General features: G+C 43.3%; 1 protein-coding gene across 1 annotated transcript in view; it reads left to right on the forward strand.

Moving 5' to 3' along the window:
* The first annotated feature begins 14,650 nt into the window (after positions 1 to 14,650).
* PDLIM4 (PDZ and LIM domain 4) overlaps positions 14,651 to 22,520 on the forward strand; it is a 93,578-nt gene continuing 85,708 nt past the window's right edge. Inside the window, exon 1 of the mRNA XM_048489830.1 lies at positions 14,651 to 14,855. Within this exon, the coding sequence (XP_048345787.1) occupies positions 14,763 to 14,855 (93 nt within the window). The 5' untranslated portion in view covers positions 14,651 to 14,762. The remainder of the gene's footprint in view (positions 14,856 to 22,520) is intronic.

Genomic DNA, 22,520 nt, shown 5'->3' on the forward strand with positions numbered 1-22,520 from the left:
GTGTAATTAACTTTACCAAAATAGCTTGCTGCCTCTAGCATAATAACATTGCCAGCTCCAAATATTGCAATAGAATTTTCTGCGAGGTTTTTTTTTGGGGGGGTGGGGGGAGAGGTGAGCAGTACAATTTATGCAAGCTGTGCTCTTATTTGTCCCAGGCTGACCTCACCATGGTAACCCATGCCCTTGTGACCTTAAGGCTCCTTTTCTGCAATTTCTTCTTATATAGACTGTCTGTTTAGTTGCTTTGAATGTAACAGCAGTGTGCTAACTTTGCAATAATGATCAAATGCCAAACAGAGATGATTTCTTAGGCACTATACCTTTGAATTTGTAGCACTTAACCAAGTCCTTCAGGTAAGACTCCTAAGCAGTGGTTAAGACAATGGATCATTTTATGAATATCTAATTCATTAGCCCCTTTCAGATATTCTAACCATGCAAACTGGGGGGGGGGGGTGTTTAATGAGCAAACTCTCCCCTTGACCTAAATGCTCACGGTTATGAATGCATGCGGTCTGTACATGTATAGGTGACGTGAACCATAATTTGCATGTGGATATAGAATAAAAAGAACCAACATAATATGTATATAAAAATGGGCACAACGATTTGGAATTCAACTCCAATACAATGGCGGAAACTACATAACAAAATACAGACAGGTCAGGCCTCCTTTACTAAGGCATTCCTAAATTCTGAATGTCTCCAGTTTGGCTTTGAACCTCGAAACAGTCATATTTACTGTTCAGGCTGACGTCTGAGGTAAATGTGGCAGATCATTTCCTCTTTGCCCTACAATCTTTGGTTCATGGATATGGCAGCCTCAAAGGGTATTCCTGCCCCAATCCCCATACTAGCCCTGAAATTCTGGTTTGAGGAACATTCCCTTTGCCTAAGGTTGTCAAATCCAGATTGCAAAAGTTCTGGAGATTTGGAGGCAGGGTTTGGGGAGGAAAAAAACCTTAGCAGGATATAATGCCATAGAGTCCACTATCTGAAGCAACCATTTTATCCAGGGGATCTAATAACTGTAATCTGAAGAGCAGTTGAAATTTTGGCAGATAGGCAGGCCCCACTTGGATGCTGGCAGCTCTCCTTTCACTGTTGAACTGATGCTTCAGGGTGGTCACCATACTTAATGTTTCTAACTTAACTGCCTTACCTATCTGGCACACTATAAGAATGTTGCCTTCTTTCCTCACAGAGGGAAATTTGCCTCATGGGTAAGTGGTGCCATGGGAGCAGGAGCAGGAACAAAAAATGATTACTCCGGGTTTTTTTTCTTCTAGCCATCTTGCTGTAAAATGCAAGCAAATGTGAACCTCGGAGCATTTGTAGATTGCCCTTTATGTATCACTGAATAATCACTGTCAAACTCCTCTCTTCACCTCCCCTTAAATCTGGGATTAGAGCTAGAGGAGTACAGCAAAAATATACTTCACTACAGAAAGTCTACAGACTCAGGATTATATCCAGACAATCTTAAACAACACCCTCACAACACACCATCACTGTAGAAATAGAAAGTATTTTGAAGGATCTAAACAAGTTTGAGTCAAGAATAATCCTTTCTCTCAATCCCAAAACTGTAAACAACTCTGCACATCTGCAGTTTGCTTTCCCCTCATTACACAGTCACCATGCACACCTACCACCTGCCAGTGGTGTAGGAAGGGGAAATGGTGCCCGGGGAAAAATGGTGCCTGGGCCCCGCTGCCTGCAGCACCCTCCACGGCACCCTGTCCCCCACCCACACACCCCATGAGCCTCGCAAGGTCTCCTGGGAAGTGTAGTTCTCTCCAGGCTATTTTTTCAGCTGGCTGCTTTTTGCAGCTGGCTGTACTCAGGTAAGTGGGGGGGAATGGGGGTGAGTGAGAGGGGGTGGGGGCCTCAGGCCCAACCACTTCTGGGAAGGAAGAGGAGCATGGCTGGGCCTCGGCACGACATGCGCACACAGCCTGGGCAGGCCTTGGCCTGGGCAGCACATGCACATCATGCCGAGACTCAGCCATCCCCTCCTCCTTCCTCCAAGTGTGTGGGGTGATTTTTCTGCCCCCCCATGTGATTCCCATGGGGGTGCCTGGGGTGTTTGTCCGTGGCAGCTACGCCGCTGCCAACTGCTAATATGGCATAATTTTTAGGATCAAGGGAATGATTTACAAGCAGACATAATTTAGGAATCTCTAATTTTAATAATTAACAATTAATAATTAACTAAATGAACCGTGAGCCAGCATGGTGTAGTGGTTAAGAGCAGGTGGACTCTAATATGGAGAACCAGAGTTGATTACCTACTCCTCCACATGAGCGATGGACTGTTATCTTGTGAACCAAATGTTTCCCCATTCCTATGCTGCTGCTAGGCGACCTTGAGCTAGCCACACTTCATTCAAAACTCTATCAGCCCCATCTACCTCACAAGGGCTGTTTCCTTGGTTGAGCAAGAGAAATGCCCCGTTCCGTACAACAATTCTGCATGGTTCCCGGTCCTAAAGCAGGTTTGTGATATTTCCCTCATTTCAGGGTATTCAAATAATTCATAACAATATCAAAATGAAGACTGAAGCTAATCAAATAACTGTTATATCAAATACCCTCAGTGTGTTGTTCTACCTAAATTTCTACCCTTAAAGGTGTAGGAGCTCACAGGAATAATAAGTATAATACTAATAGTTTCCTATGCTGCTTCCACAAGGAAATTTTAGCAAACTGATTCGCTAACCTTTGTGACTTTTGCACTGCCTTTATTAGCCACATTGACCTGTTGAACATTGCGGAGCACTGTTTGGTGTACATATAAATTATGCATAAAATTAAAATGTGCAGCCATTTATGAATTTTATACACATATTGACGATCCTGTTTGGGATCATAACCAAGGATTAAAAATTAAGCATTTGGTAAAGTATTTGCCTTTGTCTAATAATACTATTGTAAGAGGAATGAGAGAGGAGAGAACAGTTTTCTTCAGCTTTTACATTAAACACTCAACAATCAAAAACATTAACAAGAGGGTAGGATTAACTCTATGAAATTAGTCATATTTAAGAGCACACGTTTTCATTTTGTATGAAAGGATACAATTTTTTAAAAAATACATGCTTTTCATTACTTTTGATGGGTGCACAGGCAGACATTTGGTCACCTGTTTGTGTTCATTATATTTATGTTCATATTCATTTGACTTGTATGTACTACTTAGATGCCTCAGGTTCAGAATGCTCTATAAATTCTGTCAAATGAAACTTTATTATTTACCAAGTTGGCAGCAATGGGATCTCATTTTCCTCCAAGCTAATTCATTTCCCATCATTTCATTTTCTAGAGAATGTCAGTTGTGCCTGGTGACAGTTTGGAAGGATGGAAGTTATATGACTTCTACCTTGTACCAGATAAGTTTCTTGTCTCACAGTTTTAAAGGCCTTTATATCCCAGCTTTTATATCCCAGTAAATTAGTTCTTATTACCTATATCACCTACATTATATCAAAATTAGTTCTTATTACCTACATCACCATTGCATGTATCTAGCAAAACAATTATCTTACTTACATAACAACATCTTTATCTGAGACAAAGTATAGACATCAATCTAATATAGATTATAATAAGCAATTTCTCAGGAGAAACGTTCCAATGCTACTGGAACATGGCCATACAGCCTGGAAACCCCACAACACTTCAGCATTCAACAATACATTGAACATCTCTATGGGGAGAAATTATCCCAAGACACACGGAAATTGGAAAAAACTGCAGATCAGGAAAGCACACCTGCTCTGTTCTCTAACCTTTCTTCTATGCTACAGAGACACAGGAACTATTCCATCATTTCTCACAGCCAAAATGACCTTCAAATCACCACAGGCTCACCGTATCTATGACCACTTAGAAAATGCACTCTTGTGTGAGAGAATCCACACTACCTGCAAAGAACTTGCCAACATAGACAAGGAGCTGTTATTCCTCCATATTAACACTAGCCAAAAAATGAGCAACCAAGACTGGGATAAAATTGACAGCTTCACCTACAGGAAAATTGAGAAAGACATGGCTTACCACACAGAAAGACAGAAACAAAAATTCTACAAATGCCAAAAGCACTTGAAAACTTTTAATTTTTTGACAAATACTATTATTATGGTAGATTTCACAGCTGCCAGATCGTTAGCTGGTTGCTGGCCTTTCATTAGAATTTGAGCCTCACCCAGAGGCCTAGGAGGTTGTAATGTATCTGCGCAGTATTCATGTGGATCCCAGAAGGCTGCCTTCTGAATTTGACAGATGTTAATTTTGTCAATTCGAAGATGTTTCAAGTGCTGCTGCTGCTGCTGTTGTTATAACCGCCCACCCCCAAAGGACTCTGGGCGGTGCACACTTTAAAACATCAGATAAAATACATCATAAAACATAAAAGTAAAAATACAGCATAAAATCCTCAAAGCCTAAAATCAACTATCAGATGGCGATCAGTAACCAAACAGAGCAGTCCAGAGATCTTATGCCCCTACAACTAGCATTCAACATAGGGCAGAGGGGGGGGGATTGCACTTTTGGCGGCTGGCTTCCCCAAAAGCCCAGTGAAACAACTCCGTTTTGCAGGCCCTACAAAATTGTTCAAGATCCCACAGGGCCTGGATGGTTGAAGGTAGAGTGTTCCACCAGGCTGGGGCCAAGACACTAAATGCCCTGGCCCGGGTAGAAGCCAGAACCATCATAGAGGGGCCAGGGGCCACCAGAAAATTGGCCTCTGCAGAGCACAGAGGTTAAGTCAGAACATAAGGGGGAGACAGTCCTTATGAGGGTCCCAGGCTGCGGAGTGCCTTAAAGGTGAGTACCAAGTTGAAGGTGATCTGGAATTCAGTTGGGAGCCAGTGCAAGTGGTGCAGAACATGGGAGATGTGTTCCCGCATGGACACCCCCGTGAAAAGGCACACCGCTGCATGCTGGACCAATTTTAGTTTCTGGATCAGTCACAAGGAAAGGCCTGCGTAGAGCTAGTTGCAATAGTTCAGCCTGGAGGTGAGTGTAGCATGGATCACTGTGGCTAGGTCAGTCTGGGAAAGGTAGGGAGCCAGGCACCGACCTTGGCGTAGATGGAAGAACACTACCTGGGCCATGTGGGCCATCTGGGTCTCCATAGACAGAGACGAATCCAGGTAGACCCCCAGACTTTGGACTGAGGAGGCCACAGTAAGAGTGACTCCCTTGAGCACCAGCACCTGAAAATCCACAGCCTCCGCGACCCATCCACAGGACCTCTGTATTCGATGGATTCAGTTTTAACCTGCTTAGCATCAACCAACCAGCAACCGCCTTCAAACAGTGCTGGAGAGCTACAGGGGCAGCGGCCGGCCTGCCCTCCATCAACAGAATGAGCTCAATCAAGAAAATACATAGGATACTAGAACTATTCTACTATATAAAAGGCAAGCCATGTTCCTTATGTAGTCCAGAGGACACTCTTTCCTGAGCAAAGAACAGCAGACTTGACTACACCTGCCACAATCCTTTGCTTTAACAACACAGTCATCACTAACAAGCCTTCCCTCCCCACCTGCCAAGAAACGCAACTCCCTCTTGCACACAAAGCCTCAGCCTCACTCATAGGCCCTTCCAAAAGCCCCTCCACTGGTCTTCTCAGCTGGGGAAAGCGCTTTCTTAGCTGGAGTCTTCTTGCAGTGACTTTTCAAAACTGCTGCTCTGGCACCCCATGGCGACCATTAGAAGATGCATCCTCCAGACCTTTCCACCTTTTACCACCCAGCACAGCGCCAGTTTTGCACACAGGGAAGGGATAACTGGATGCCTGCCACAGCAAACTGGGGGACAGAGGGGAGCGCGTGACCAGGCCTCCCCCTACCAGAAGGAAGGAAGGATGGACACAACCAGCAGCAAGGGTCTCGCCATCTGGCCAGTGGCCCATCCCAGCCAGGCCAGCTAGAAGTTCATGAGAACCTTCCCAATCAGTTTTCTAGAGCCTTTTGCCTTTGTTTGCACAATGGGCTTTGCTGCTAATAATTATAATTAGCATCCAAGCTAGACAGGAGTACATGTTTTAGTTTATGAAGTCAAAAGACGAAGATGCTAAGCTGACCACAAACAACAATAATCAAGAGTATTGCTGAAGTGTGTGATCAATATTCTTAGAAGTAAAATACCAAAGGGCTGCCTCTTTTCAAATAGAGTTAAGAATGCCACTTGGGCACTTGTGATCTTGATATCTTCACTTCTTCCCTTGTAAGCTCATTTTCTCCACTGGGCAACCTGAAATGCCTGTACAGTCTAAATCACACGGCTATTTTTTTCCTCTTATGGGAGAAGTGGTGCTTGTAAATGGAGCAAGACAACATTAGACTACTAATTACTTTCAATAAATTTAATAAATTAGAACGTTTCAATCTGTGATTCATTTGATTACTTCCCACTAAAATATTTCAGCTATCAAAAATTGTGTCCTTATTTGAACATATCATCATTTAAATGATATTTGTGTAATTACCACAAATATATGAAACTGCTATTGTAACACAAGAAGAAAAACCACACACTTGTGCCAATGACCAGGCTTAAGGCAGGAGGGTCATAAAAATATCTCCCCATTCTTCCTGCTTCTTTTGGCTTGCAAGCAGAGTGTTTTAATTCTCAAGAGATAACATTAAATGGTGTTCAGTGTTTTCTGTTCACCGCATTACATCTGAGTGCAATAAGAAGTCTTTCAGAAAATTCATTCAGCTGGAACCTTTGAGTGAAGTAACTCTAACAAATGTTTCTGCACTTGATGGATGACACTGTTTAAGGAACTTTTCAAACATGCTATTTTTCTTATTAAAATGGGAATTCTGCAAAGGAGTTCATTTACCAACTGAGTTTCTAAGACAAAATGGGGAATATAATGGATTGCAGATCCAGCTGGAACCCAATAATAACTTCATCCTAGGAATTATTCAAAATATTTTCATATTTGAACTGATTATTTTTTTCCTGCTGTTGTGGGAATACTGTCATGTCAATGTTCTTTCTGAAAAAGCACTTTTATTTAGCTACATACTATCTGCAACTGAAAACTCACAAGCACAGATATTTTCATTTGTACCCATGTAGTTCAGCCACCTTGCACTTCTGACTGTTGTGATAGAAAATCGCTTTATACTACAGTGTTTAAATGGAAATGCTAAAGACAGTTGCAGAACAGAAAGTCTCTTAAAGATACATTTTTGGTAAAAGAGCCTCACACTTCTACTTAGCTGTTTTAAATGGAATCCCACAGTTGATTTTAAGGCATGGCAATCAGTTCAGTCTTATTAAGATGTACCACAATCTATTGCCAGCATCTTTTGACACTTGGTGCGTCTAAACTATAATTATAAACCTGCTTTATTTTCAAAGCACTTAACTTGCACTAGCCCCATCCATTGTCAGTCCTGCTGACTCTTATGAGGCATTGCAGACAACTATTTGTAAAGACAGTTGTACTTGTGGTAAGGGTTAGCCACACTGCTATCTTTTTACAATGTGAAACAAAGAAACTTTGCAGCACTTGAGAAGAGTTATAAGACAAACAGGATCTGCAACAGATTTTTGTTCTTCTGACACAGTAGATCTAACAATAGATGTAAACTTGCACTTTTCAAATGATGTAATAACCTGCAATATTTCAGAATCAGGCTATCTTGATTAATCTGTGAGAGAAGTGTGTTGCTTCAGACTTTTGTGGCTATCTTCCAGGTCTATATGCTGATGTAGAAGCATTATAAATATCTGGAAATACCATTGGTAGGACAACTGGTTCTTGGTTTTAAGATAACCACTATCAGTTTGTGTAGCTGTACTGAATCATTATTCACACAGGAAATAGCTGAAAATGCCAGTTAAAGAACCATCTTGAGCCATTCACCTAGGGACAAGGAAACATATGCTTCAGTTTTGTGGGTAGCAAGTGGAAACAACTGTAGTAAAATTTTTTTTTAAGAAGTTACACTTTCTATTGAATGCAGGTATTTATTATCTACATCCTACATCCTGCCATACTTCCCAATGAGGACTCAAATCAGCTTACATAATTCGTTTCTCCTCATTTTAATCCCCACAACACCTGTGTTAGGCAGGTTAGACTGAGAATGTGTGGCTGGCCCAAGGTTACCCAGTGAGTTTTCATGGCAGAGTGGGAATTCAAACCTGAATCTCCCAGGTACTCTTCTGACACTCTAACCACTGTACTCACTGGCTCATTCAAGAACTCCCTCTGCAGCTGTTTGATTCACAGTGGGTTTTTATGTTTACTATATAACTCATAATTCATCCAAAGCCTTCAAGAACAAATCCATGGGTACATCAATAGTTCTGGTTCATGCAAACAGTTGGACAGCAAAAATACAATTGGCCATGTGTTGTAGAGCTGCCAAAGCAATCATAAAGGAAATCCCATACAGGGTTTAGTGATACATTCGATAGACATAGATGCTGAGAAAATTCTCCTATAAAATCTTGATTCTAACAGTTCTACTACAGGCATGGAAGGCATTTTACATTGAAAACATTTTACCTTTTTGAGCTTGTGGACGCATTTGACATTCTGACACAACACACCGGACACAGCAACCGAATGGCTGCTACAAAGTGGCTGCCAAAGGATGGCTGAGTCAGCCACAACACGGTGGCTGCATCTTAACTGTGCTGGCAGCTTCTACCAAAGCAATATTTTTAAAAACTTGCACAAGCAATCTAATCTCCAATAGTTAATCAGAAACCTTGTTGGGGAAAGGCCGTACCTGGCCCCACCCACTTTCTAAAAACACTTTGTGGGTGCCAGAAAAGGTTTTGGTGGGTGTCATTGTGCCCATGGGTGCACCACATTGGGAAACCCTGATATAAGGCTCTCAAGAAAGAGTTGCCAACAAATATTTTTCTTGTTCCATATGCAGTTGTGCATGGTTGCATCAGGAAACTGTATTGGTCATATTTTTGCAGCATACTGTTTTGTGCCCAGAGCTCTTGGGACAGGGTGGGTTACAAATTCAATAAATAAAATTAAAATATATCCTGAAAGAGAGTTTAGCTAGGTGTTGCCTCAAGCCAACATCATGATTTTTATTCTATGCATGGAAGACTTTTAAAAAGTATTCTATTATTTTTATTGTGTTTTATTCTGGACAGTCTGTTGGACAATACTCTATGTCAGTGAGAGAGTTGCCTTCAAAATCTCAGTAATAAAGGCAGGACTGCCAGTGGAGAAAAATATGGTCTGAAAAAGCTGCAGACACTAAGAATGTTATATGGTACCATACTCCACAAAACCACAAAACATAATAACTCTCCTAAAAAGAAGTCTGTATCTTTTCTAGACAGGAAAAAGTGGATGGGACTGAAAAACACAATGTAAATTCAAAACATTGATTTAGCTGCAAGTCTAGCATAGAAAACTGAGAAGTTTCTTTCACTTTGCTTTAGTCAAAAACTGAGACAACAGTCTAATAATAAAACATTTTTTTAAAAAAATCTGTGTCAATTTCTCATCATCAAATGTGAGGAATTCCTAACATATGGGTTCCTAAATTAATTCAAAGATTTCTTAATTACATTTTAGTTGTCCAGCATCAGCTATTTTTGTACTAATGAGATGATAATAAGATAGTGATAAAAATGGAGTGGATAGATGGATTAACAATTCCATATCACACTCCTAAGTCTAAACAAGTTCACAGAGTAAGATGTTTCTGAAGCTTTTTCTGTTTTAAGTAAATCCCCTTTTGTTTAGTTTTCCCTTGCAAAGACTTCCCTATCCTTTACTGTATGATTAGGGATTTTCCAGTTAATAAATATGCTAGTACATTTCTTTTCTAGAATGTTCCATAGAGGATTATAGTCACAAATGCCAGTAAATAACACATCCACGGGTCTCACCAAGTCAACGATAAAGAGCAGAGTGGTTCACAATGCCCTCCCCTTTATTCGGGGGGGGGACACCAATATATGCTGTGGAGAAATGGCTCCTCCCCCCTTTCCTTTCTTTCCTCCTCCCCTCCTCCCATCAGGTATCATAGATTTGGAGGACTTTAGAGATTCCAGATGAACCAGCAGGGGAAAAGATATCTTGACCCAGCCTGATCTAGGAGGGAAAGATATCTTGACCCAGCCTGACCAGGTCAAAGGAGGGTGGGGTCTGGGATCTGATAAATTGCTGGGAGTGGAGGGGTGAGGTCTCTTCTCTCTTTCATTCTGCTGGGAAGCAGACCTCGTACCTGGGCTGTGAAAGCAGCAGCCATTTTTGGACCATATGCTCAGATAACGTGAACTCTTTGAGAATTGCAACCATCTAAGTTTTAGATGCCTACCCTATGTTCAACAACTGCTAGCTAGGTTATGTTAAGAGATGGGGCAGAGGATTTGTGGTTTCCTCTCCTTTGTTTTGGAAACCCTTGCTCCATCTGGTGCTGTGCTAAAATATACTAGTATTCATTTTTATTTTTAATAAATACTTTTGAACCTTAGATGTGGAGAATGGTTCTCTATACCACAAATGCCCCACTGTCTTGATTGCGCTATCAAATAGGAAGGGAAGGAAGGCTGAGCAGCTTTTCCTCCAGGACCTCCAGCCTGCCCTGTGGATTCCAAGAGAGGGGGGACCAAGGGAAACTGAGGCAGAGGCCTCCCAAGTGGAAAGGAAGCTGGGGAATCCTGATCTTCCCCAGTGGGCAATCTTCAAATGATCAGGTGGTGGCAGCGGTTTACCCAGAGAGAAAGCTAGCCCTCCCCAGGAAAAGTTGGTAACCCCTGGGAGAGTGCAGAGAGCGGAATAGGGTCTGCCAGGCAAAGCAAGCCCGTTTCACCACATATGCATTTGCTTTCTATATTGTTTTTCACTTGCAGACAACCTGCTCGTAGGAATTCTTCTTTGCCATATGCAGAAAGCCCTCTCCTCATACTCTGAAATCTACTGCTTGGTTATTTACAAGTACAGAGGCCATGAATGAAGGGAAACATTTGTTTCATTTATTATCTCTTTAAACAGCCATCAAGAAATGGAAATTTGGGGGGCATTTATCTTTGAGCATGTACAGATAAAATGTGCAAAGTAACATTGAGCATGTACAGATAAAATGTGCAAAGTAACATTTATCTATCTCTATGATGAAATCCTTTGTACTGGAAAATAGAGTGAAAGCCTTTTATATTGGAAGTAGCTATGATGACTGCATTACAACGGTTCCTCCTTGGTGTCAACCAATTAGTGTTCCTGGGACTCAGCTACTGCGTTGTTGTTTTATTGACTAACCAATATGTTTTCTGACCAATGTCCTAAAGTGATCTGGATGTTAGATGACTGGGCAGAAACAGTTCCATGGATTCTCACCTTTCTAAAGTATTGAGCCATTTCTGTCTAAGGAACACACCCTCTTCTTAGGCAGACAGTCCCTTCTCCCATTTCTGGGAAAAGGGGCCACAGGTCTAATTGAGAAAAATTGTCATGCAAGAACACAGAGGCTGATACAGTCTTTGCCCTCACCTGAAAATGTGTAGCATGAACTGCTCATGGCAGAGGCATAGCAAGGGGGTAAAGTGCCCAGTGCCCTGGTGCATCCTCTGCCCCGTCCCGCCCTGGAACACCCTCGTCCCATCCCAGAACATCCCCACCATGTCCCCAGAACGCCTTCACCACACCCCTTCCATCCCCTTGGAGCTACGCCTCTGGCTCATGGTTCCATGCTACCATCCCATCTTCCAACATGCTTCTAAGAAGCATCGGACTTTGTTTAACTTGACAGAAGACAACTCAGCTCCATAAAGAGATTCTTCATATATTTTCTGTACTTTTTCAATGGAGACAAATTTGCAAATTCAACTGCTGGTCATCAATAACGCAATACTGAAGTGTAGGTTTACCTTGTTGGTATATCCAAGGAACACTGTTCTTGGTAGCTAAGCTTTTTTCATCATGCAGCAAACCTCTATTACACTTTCACTACAGTGGACACAGCAAAGCTCTGTCGCACATTCACTGCAGTGGAGTGTCCACAGTGCCGAGCCATTGCTATTATGTAGTTACCTTTGATAGCCACCCCCCACCCCCATTTCCAGATGTGTTCTGCATGGTCAGATGGCCCCAGTCTTCTTGAATACTGGCCAGAGAAAATCTCAAAAAAGATTTGGAGAACAAAGCACTCCCACAAGTTGTTTACTTTATGGAGGGTGTAGTCACCATCACTGTGATACCAGGATCTGGATTCTCAATGGATAACTGGGATCTGGATCTACTTCTCTGAAGGCTAGCAGAGATCAAGCACGTAGGTAAGGGGGGGTTCTCGGGTTTGAACACCCCCCCATTCATGTCCGAAGCTCCGCCCACCCGTTTGTGGGTTTTTAAAACAATGTTAGTGTTTTTCGGTTTTTGGCCTGCAGGGGGCGCATTGTTTGGGCTAGCGCAGTGGTGACGAACCTTTGGCACTCCAGATGTTATGGACTACAATTCCCACCAGCCCCTGCCAGCATGGCCCATTGCCATGCTGGCAGGGGCTGATGGGAATTGTAGTCCATAACATCTGGAGTGCCAAAGGTTCGCCATCACAGGGCTAGCAGCACCATACTTTCAGGGATTGTTTGCTGGACTCTCCTGATGATACTACCCAGGTTTGGTGAGGTTTGGTTCAGCGAGCTTCCACAGCCAGGAACTTAAAAGGGCGTCTTCCCCATCCTCCCATTAATGTTTCCAATAGGAGCTAATAGAAGATGGGGGCTACACCTTTGAGGGTCCATAACTTTGGACACCCTGAACTAAATTTCACCAAACCTGGGTGGTATCATCAGGAGAGTGTCTTACTGATACCACCCAGGTTTTGTGAAGTTTGGTCCAGGGAGTCCAAAGTTATGGACTCCCAAAGGGGGTGACCCATCCTCCATTGTTTCCAATGGGAGCTAACAGAAGATGAGGGCTACACCTTTGAGGGCACATAACTTTGGACACCCTGAAATAAATTTCACCAAACCTGGGAGGTAACATCAGGAGAGTCTCTTACTGATACCATCCAGGTTTTGTGAAGTTTGGTCCAGGGGGTCCAAAGCTATAGACTTCCAAAGGGGTGCCCCATCCCTCATTGTTTCCCCAATGGGGAGGTAGCCAGAGATGGGGTTAAGACCTTTGAGGGTCCCATAACTTTGGACCCTGAACCAAACTTCACTAAAGCGTGTCCGGTGGTATCATTAGGAGAAGTCTCCTAAAGAATAGCGCCCTAAAGAGTTTGGTGCTGGTAGCTTAACAATTGCACTCCCTGACAGCAGAGCACCTCAAATTTCCTTTTTAAATCCACCCCCTTCGGCATGGATTTAAAGGGAGAATCTGAGGTCCTCAGTTTAGAAGAAGAAGAAGAAGAAGAGTTTGGATTTATATCCTTCCTTTCTCTCCTGTAGGAGACTCAAAGGAGTTTACAATCTCCTTGCCCTTCCCCCCTCACAACAAACACCTCTGTGAGGTGGGTGGGGCTGAGAGAGCTCTCTAAAAAGCTGTGACTAGCTCAAGGTCACCCAACTGGCGTGGTGGGAGTGTACAAGAAGCTAATCTGGATTCCCCAGATAAGCCTCCATTGTCAAGGGCAGAGCAGGGGAATCACCCAACCCAGTTCCTCCCAGATTAGAAAGCACCTGCTCTTTAACCACTACCACATTGAAAGTGATGCTGTTTCATCGGTGGGGATATTCATCATTAAAAAATAGCCATCACTTTCAATGTTGAGTTTAACTAGGGGACCCCAGATTCTCCCTTTTAAGGTGGGATTTAAAAGGAGAATTGGGGTAAGCCTTCTAGTTTAAAACACCATTGAAAGTGATGCTGTTTGGGGGTGTGATTCTAGAATCATTGCTGACTGCCCAGAGGCAGGGGGGGAACTCAGATTTTGCTCTGGCTCCATTTTCCCTCACGCTCCTTCCCAGAGGGAGGGCAGAAGGCAACCAAGCCAAGCTGCACGGTGGGCTGGGAGCCCAGCTGGTGAGGGGGGGGGGCAGGGGAGGGCAGGGCTGGGGAGTCTGCTGTCCCTGGGCCTTGGAGAGCTGCAAGCTTTTATAAAGCCAGAGGCTGGGGGCGGGGCTTGGGGAGGCGTGACCTCGCCCTAGGGGCGGGTGGGGGTGTGGTTCATCCCGAACCCCCCCCCCCTAAAAAATCTATACCTACGTCCCTGGCAGAGATGTGTTGAAGATGAAACCACAGCTGTTCAGAGCAGACATTAGACCCAATTCTCTTTCTCCCATCCAGTTCAATGCTTCAAATTGCCCTTGCACCATTAGATTTAAGCAGAAGCATTAAAAATTACATGTAGGTATTAGTAGACAGAGCAGTGCTGAACCCACAGGGGGCGAAAAGGTGCCCTCTAAACTGCAAGTGATATGGAACAACGAAAAACAGCAGGTACACTGGGAAGATCTGTAACTTCTATGGATAAAAAAAAATCCTAGGACGTCTGTTAGAAGAGAAATACTCATGTTGCATGGTCTCTCAGGCTTCCAGAGTCATGAACCCAGGCTCACCTTTGAGGAAAAGTTTGAGAACAACCCTTTGGCCTGAGTCCCACCCGCCGCCAGCTGAGCGCGAAGGGACCCGCCTCTCCCCTCCTCCTCTTCCCTACGTAGGGAACACAGACGTCAGGCCGGTCTGGGGATTAGCAATAGTTTTAGCAGGCTGGGGAGAAGCAAGCGGAGCGGTAGTGGAGCGGCTGCGGCTTTCCCTTTGGCTCGTTCAGTAGCAGGCGCTCGCTGCTTGGAAGAGCCCCGCCATGCCCCAGACAGTGGCTTTGAATGGCCCTTCGCCTTGGGGCTTCCGGCTGGTCGGAGGCAAGGATTTTAGCACCCCTTTGACTATTTCGAGGGTGAGTCAGAGAAAAAACCGGGTCTTTTGTGTCAGGGACGGAGGGATGCTCGGGAGACTCTTCAGGAGGAGGAGGAGGAGGAGGCGGCGGCGGCGGCGGGAACTGCCACGGTGTGACGCGTTGTACCGGTGGGGCAAAGTTTAAGCGGTGGTTCTCAATCAGCCTTGGGGCGCCCTTTTCTATTACTAGGCTGGGGGGCGGGGAGCAATCCCGTTGCATCCCTCCAAGGCAGCCTTGGGAGCCTCTTCAGTCCTCCGACTGCTTAGGAAAAACAGGGGGTAGGCAGCCTCCATTGCAAACCGCGGCGGAGCTGCTAGCCTCGCAGAGGCACTTGTTGCGCGTCAAGCTGAGCTCCACAGTCTGGTGCTGCTGCTGCGGACTTTCACAGTTTAGATACAGCAGCGCGACTCGGAGCAGAAGGGCTTGCCTGGGAAAGCGGTCGGGAGAAACTGCCTGTCATCCTACAAAGACAGAACTTCAGAGGAAAAATGCAGGGGACTGTTTGTCCAGCTGCTTTGGTTGTCAGGGAGTTTCAAAGACCGAAGAGTGTTTCCTTTTTTGGATGCTACAATGGAAGAAAATGAAATAGAAGTGCTGCTACCCGGAATTGGCGTGAGCTAAGAAAAGCTGGGTAGCTACTTAGGTTTTTTTATTTCAGCCTGGACGTGAGGAACTTTAAAATCAGAAGACAGAACTGCTGAGTGACTAGGAAAGTTTGGGCTTGGTGGCTTTTAACTAGCCTACTAGGCCCTACAAAATCTTTTTGAAAAAAGGCAAGTTGCACAAAATGGATTATATGACAGAAGACTGATGAATCTAACCATCTATCTGTGCATTACAACACATTACAACACATGTTCATGTAGGACATAGAACCGTCATCCTTTCGCGTGGCTGAAAAGGGCTGGATCTAGGAGGGCTGGATCTAGGACAGGGGTAGGGAACCTGCGGCTCTCCAGATGTTCAGGAACTACAATTCCCATCAGCTCCTACCAGCATGGCCAATTGGCCATGCTGACAGAGGCTGATGGGAATTGTAGTTCCTGAACATCTGGAGAGCTGCAGGTTCCCTACCCCTGATCTAGGAGGAACTGATCTAGGAGGAACTCAGCCAGCTGGGCTGGATCTAGGAGGTTGAGAGGACAGGTATCCTGGCAGTGGACAGAAGGGGGGTAGTGCAGAAGAGATGGTTCATTCTGCAGCCTGCATGCACCCATTCCCCCATTAGGCTGCTTCTAGGAGTTGGGGAAGGCTCAACTGCATGGCTCAACTTATTCTACCGCATGCACATCCCATTCCCAAGATTAGACTAGTGCTAATTAGTCCAGTGCTAATGGGGGAGGGAGTAGGAGACCCCCACCTTCAGAGGGTATTTGAAGTCCTTGGTGAGGCAGAAGCTGCGGCTGTTAGTTGGGCAACTCTGTGGTCAACAAACAAGAGGAGCTAAAGGTTCCTGAGGAGATGTCCAAAGATGTCCACTTCTATGCAATGGGAGACATAGGCCTCACTAGTCTCCCTCCTTCCCCTCATCATGGCACCCTCCACTCTTCCACCTGCAGGACCTTCCAAATCCTTGTGTTCCCCACTCCCTCCTTCAAGGACTATCTATGTGTGGTAGGCTTTGGGCACACAAGACTTCTGGAGGGGGCTTAGGGTATGTTCTAAACCATTGATGGTTTAGAATGCCTGATCCACCCCTCTTCACTGCCTGCTGTCTTGTGTTCTGCTGAGGTGCTGCATGCTGCATGCAACTCCAGGAATGGCCTGGAGTTGAATGAGGCAGAGGAGAAGAGGATGGGCTCTTCTCTTGCCCCTTCAGCCACTTTAAATCTGGGAATTTTGCTTGGCATTTGCTTGGCATTGCCAGAGACCATGAGTAGACCTGTCCCCTCATCTGATAGTCTTGACCTCTCCCCAAAAGCCTGATTTTACACCTTGGGAAAGGGGGGGGGGAGAACAGGGGGCCTGTTCATGTGCATTATTTGCCATCAAGTCACTTCTGACTTATTAGTGAAATCCAAAACATCCTCATGTAAATAGCCTTGCTCACGTGGTTTCCTTTGTTGAGTCAATCCATCTTATGGTAGGTCTTTCTCTTTTCCTACTGTCTTCAATGTTTCTTAGTAATATTCCCTTTTCCAGTGACTAAAGTACAATACCTTCAGTTTAGTCATTTTAGTTTCTAGCAGCTTAATTTCCAAGTAAAGTTTTTCTTGGACTGTACTTTTATCTGGCTGCGAAGGAGGGTGAGTCTTTGGTTTTTCCCATGTCTCAGTCTTTGGTGTTTCCCATGTCAAAATTATGTGTGTTGTAATTATGTCCAAGAAAAAGCTAAGCAGAAGAACTTTCTCCTTGGGTTGATGTTTTAAGTGTGCAAAGGGGTTGGAGGAATATTAAAACAGAGTTTGGGGGTGATTTCTGTGGGAACTTCTCCCCCAAAATGCTTTTAAAAGGGGCCTGAACCCATTATATTTGGCCCGTGTAGAAGAACTGTTGATCATCTACACTGATTATATACATATAAATAAATTAAAATACGCATATAATATATTGGGGCATCATTTTGTACTTTTGCCACTCTTCAAAAAAAAATGTAGATCTGGCCCTGGCCTTAAGAGGTTCATGTATCTTTTTTTCCTTTAGGGGTCTCTCTACATTGGGTCACTTCTCCATGGAGATAATGTAGGAAACAAATTGTTCTCTGGAAAACTTTCCTGAAAGTCATGACATTATAACAAGGATGACTTCGATGTCTAAAAGGCAGAAATAAGTCTGAGTAATTCCTGAATAAACATAGTTAAAATGGGGCTGTTAAAATGTTATTTGCAGTCCTAAGCACATTATCTAGGGAGTGTTCCACTGAACTCAGCGGGACAAGGATCTTAAAACATGCTTAAGAACACAATACACAATTATTAATATGCCTCCTGACTTTGGTACTTTATTTCCAGAAGGTGGTGGTAAAAGTTTAAATAGATGAAGGTAGTGATGTACCCATTTTAATTTTAACCAACTAAATATTCACCAACTAAATATTCTGGCTACTGAGAAACACAAATAAGATTCTTGTGGCACTGTTGGTATCTATTCCTACTAGCACAGGGTCTCACTTCAAGTTAGCTCCCAAGATACCACTGCTACACATATCTTTAATGTTGTGGTGTTTTATATTTACACTCCTGCCCTGAAGCATTCCTGCATAATTGATAACAAAAAGGTTGTTTTGCTAAGATATAGGATATATGGAATTTCTTGCAAAGAAAATGGATTTTCCCTTTCATCTTTTAAAATGAAAAACATCAGTTCCTCAGATATAGGTCCTTTCCGCACAGGCCAATAACGACACCCTGGGGAGGGCAAAAATGCCGTCCCCAGGGAGCCATTTGCACAGGCGGCGCTGCCAAATCGCAGCAGCCGCATTTGGCTCCCTTCCTCCCCTCAGGGTTCTCCTGCAAAACCTCCCTCCTGGAGGGAGATTTTTTGGAGAACACAGCCGCGACATTCCCAACTTGGCCAGCTGTCTTGCGAACGGCACCGGGAATGCCACTGTTCTCCCCGGCTCCTTTTCCACTCACTTCTCTAAGTCGCCAGCCGCCTCTGCTGGCCCTCGGCGTCCCTCCTCACTATCCCTCTCCGACCCCTGGGAGGCTCTGAGGGAGGCAGTGTGGGCTAAGCCCACTGAGGCCAGCAGGGCTTGCACGACGGGTGACGCAGGTGAGAGCTGGAAAGGACGGGAAGAGGCAGGAATCCCAGCTGGGCGACGGGCGCCTGGCGGTGCCACATCATCCCAGCCGGGTTCTGGGACTGCCCCAGTTGCCGTATGGTCGGGCGCTCATTACGCCGACTGCTCCTTCCGCCTCCATGCGGAAAGGGCCATAGAGAGAGGTACTCTGGTGTTTTGGTCAACAAGTGAATGTATCATAGGACCATCATGAATAAGCAATATGCTTCCAAGGGGAGTCTGGCAACTGGCAATATGCTGTTCTATCAGAGAATTTCTGAAATTCTTCAAAATGTGCTGTTTCCTGTTACACAGAGAGCACCTAGACTAGAACATCAGTGTATTTTTCATTATATAAAGCTAGATGTCAAATCAAAGTGCTGCAGATATTGTAAGGAATATCCACACAGATTATGAATCTGGTTTCTTATGTGTCATCTTTGTATCAATTCTTCATTTACTCAACTTACATGTATTTGTCATATCCGGCTTCTGATGCACACCATTCACGCATCATTTCTGTACACATGCAGTATTCACATACACAGCCAATTGGTTGGCTTGCATTTCATTCATGCCACATACTCTGCTGAACCCATCCACCAACAGCATACAAACCATCTGCTCCCTTTTTCCTAACAGTTTTTAAAACTTTGTTCTCAGCAGTTGGTAGATTCATAAACATTTCATAACACATGAGCAGCTGAGTGGCAGAGTTTTTATGATCAAAAGTTTCCAAGGGACACCACAGCCTGAATTTACCTCTGTTTTTAATGTTATAGTGGGTTTTGTGTAGTTAATTGGTTAAACTACTATTCTGAAAATCTATATGCCTTTTTTGATAGCACATTTGCCTCAGGATACAGAACTTTGAAGAGGGATTATACATTCTGAGCTTAGCTAGATCAGGGTCTCCGGAGGGAACCTAGGCTCTCTCAGGTGTTCAGCAACTACAATTCCATCAGTTTTTCTGTCAGCATGGCCAATTGGCCATGCTGGTAGGGGCTGATGGGAATTGTAGTTCCTGAACATCTGGAGAGCCGCAGGTTCCCTACCCCTGAGCTAGATTGTCAGGACCTGCCAGCTCTTTTGCCTCCAACTATTTTTAGGGGTGGGGATGGGGGTTGTGGATTTAAATTGGTATAGGTAAAATTAACGTTATCATTTTAAACTGGAATAGGTAAAATTAACTTTAGAATGCAAGACAAAGTATCTTTAAAAAGTGATTGTGAAAGGAATTTCAAAAGAAATACTAATAATTTTTATCAGCATGAGAAAGGAAAACAATACAGTAAACTTACATAATTTAAAAAATTGACCAATCATTTTGAAACACAAAGAATGGCATGTGGCAATGGCATGGGCACTAGTTTTACCTTGTGGGGCTAGAATCTTTCTGCTTCAAAATATTATTTTATGAAATCAGTTTTATGGAATGGAAGTGGAACAGAATTGGACACGTTATATGCTAGGCTTGTTAATACAAATCTAGCTTTGCTATGATTTAACCCAACAGTAATTAAAAAGCAGAGTTGTATTTTGCCTAAATCTGTTGGAACAACTTCATTATAGTCTTTAATAAAGGCAGTACTCATAAACAACAAAAATGTTTTAAAAGCCTGACTTGTATATGCTTTAAGTTAGGGGTCTGCAACTTGCGGCTTTTTAATGAACAAATGTGTGTGTAAATGTTGTCAAGTCATAGATGATTTATGGTGACCTCATAGAGTTTTTAACGCCAGAGGCTAACAGAGGTGGTTTGCCATTGCCTGCCTCAGCATAGTAACCCTGGACTTCCTTGGTAGTATCCCATGCAAGTACTAACCAGGGCCAACCTTGCTTGGCTTTTGAGATCTGACAAGATCCAGCTAGCCTGGGTTATCCAGGTTAGGACCTGAACTAAATGTGGTTCTTTAAAAAAAATTGTCCATGATGCTCCTGTATATATTTATTATTTATTGTGAAATCTTGGGTGTGCCACTTTGTAAGAAAGGACTTAAAGCGGTGTTTGAGTTACAGAACATTTATGGATTATTACTCAACATATCATTTATCATTAATGTTAAGTTGTTTAGTTTCAGTTTTGCAAGTGGGTTTTCTAATATTGTCTTTTGTAGATATTTTACTTTGAAATTTGACATAGTTTGGCTCTTTAATTATAAAAGGTTGCGGACCCCTAAGTTCTTTTCCTCTTTCTAATGTATTCTTTCTTGCAGACATTGAGTGTTTTTAGTGTTCAATTCAGTGATCATATTATAAACTTTTATATTTCCCATATGCTGCCTGTATTTCAAATGGATAACTTGTTTGTTTGTATCACCTTTGTAGCCATTTGTGCTTAGCAATAGGTATGCACAAAGGCCCATTAAACTGTCACAGATACTGCAAGGAGAAACAGCTGTTAAAAGTGTTTTCCCATGTGCAGCCACAGAGTCTGTTTCTCTGTAAGTATACAGTCTGGAGAAATTCACCAGCTCTACATTTTTTGAAGGGGGACAAAAGTACAAAATGAGCCCCCTATATATTATATACATATTTTTCTTTATGCACACACACACACACACACACACACACACACACACACACACACACACACACACAATGTAATCAACACTCATAGTAAATAGAAAAAATCAACAACTCTTTTAAAGTAAACAGTGTTGACTTCTATGAACTGTTAATGAATAGTTACACGTTGATCTATGAATAATTACACTTTTGTCACTTGTCAAAAGTATAAACTGATAAGGTTCATAGAGAAGAAAGGTTCAGAGCCTGGGGATTTTGGATGGCTACCCTTCAAGAGATCAAGAATGGAGATAATTTCATTAAGGCCCTGCATAGGAATGGGCAGGCCAATCAGAGGGACAACAGAGTGGATGACTTCCCTAGCAAGAATGGGTGACAGTGGGAGAACAGGAGCAGCAGTGAGGAAAACTCCTTTTCACAAGCAGTCTTTTCTGGCTCCAATACTGTTTGCTGATGATCTATTTTGAAGAGTTCGTAGAAACTAAACAACAAATACTAAATAAGCAGTCTCCATAGTAAAATATTAACTATTTAAAATGTAAAACTTGCTCAAAAGACAAAAAGCTAAGATTTGACACATGCTTCATTTAAAAAAAAGGTTGAACACTTCAGAATATGAAATGGAACATTTTTAGTTGCATTTTGAGGTACATTCAAGAAAGCAAGCCCCATTGAAGTAAATAGAATTGCTTCTCATCTACAGAGATAGGGCTGTTTTTCTATTGGAGCTATGAAGTTGTTCCCAGCAGGGAACAAACAAAGCCACAGTAGAAACAAACTGAAAGGATATAGCAGTTTCTCTTTCCGTTCTTGTAACTGATAAGGGAATGAGCTTTTTCAGTGGCAGCCAGGAATTTATCTATACTTGTCGAAGTCACCTGTAATTACAGGCATATACAAACTACATGCAAGAACAGTAAGTAAGTCAGAGGGAAGAATCAAGGACCTAGTGTTGAAAACATTCCCTCCATGCTTGGTTCCCCTCCCCCACTCTTTCCCAGGGTGTAAAGTCAGGCTAGAGCTGGCAACCCTAATCATGGATCTGTGGAATGGGCTCCCTGAAGATGGGGAGACCTCCTTGGAGATTTTCAGGAGGTGCTGCAAAGTCTGCCTGTTTGAGAGGGCTTTTGAGGTAGTCTGAGTTGACAGGCAACTCTTAAAAGGGGGACAGGGAAAGAGATTTGAGATTTGTTATTTTATTTTTGCTTTTAAACTGAAAATATTTTTCACTATTATTGTAAGATAATTAGAACCACAAGGAAAGGCAGGATATAAATGTTCTAATAAATAAACAAATGTGATTTTCTTAGAGACAAGGGGGAGCAGAAAGAAGAGTATAAATCTACTAGCAAGCTGATGTGTAATCCAGCACAGACCTTTGGAACTTTTAAACTCAGTACCTTTGATGGTGTGTC

The sequence above is a fragment of the Sphaerodactylus townsendi genome, linkage group LG03 (assembly GCF_021028975.2).
Source record: "Sphaerodactylus townsendi isolate TG3544 linkage group LG03, MPM_Stown_v2.3, whole genome shotgun sequence".
Taxonomy (NCBI): Eukaryota; Metazoa; Chordata; class Lepidosauria; order Squamata; family Sphaerodactylidae; genus Sphaerodactylus; species Sphaerodactylus townsendi.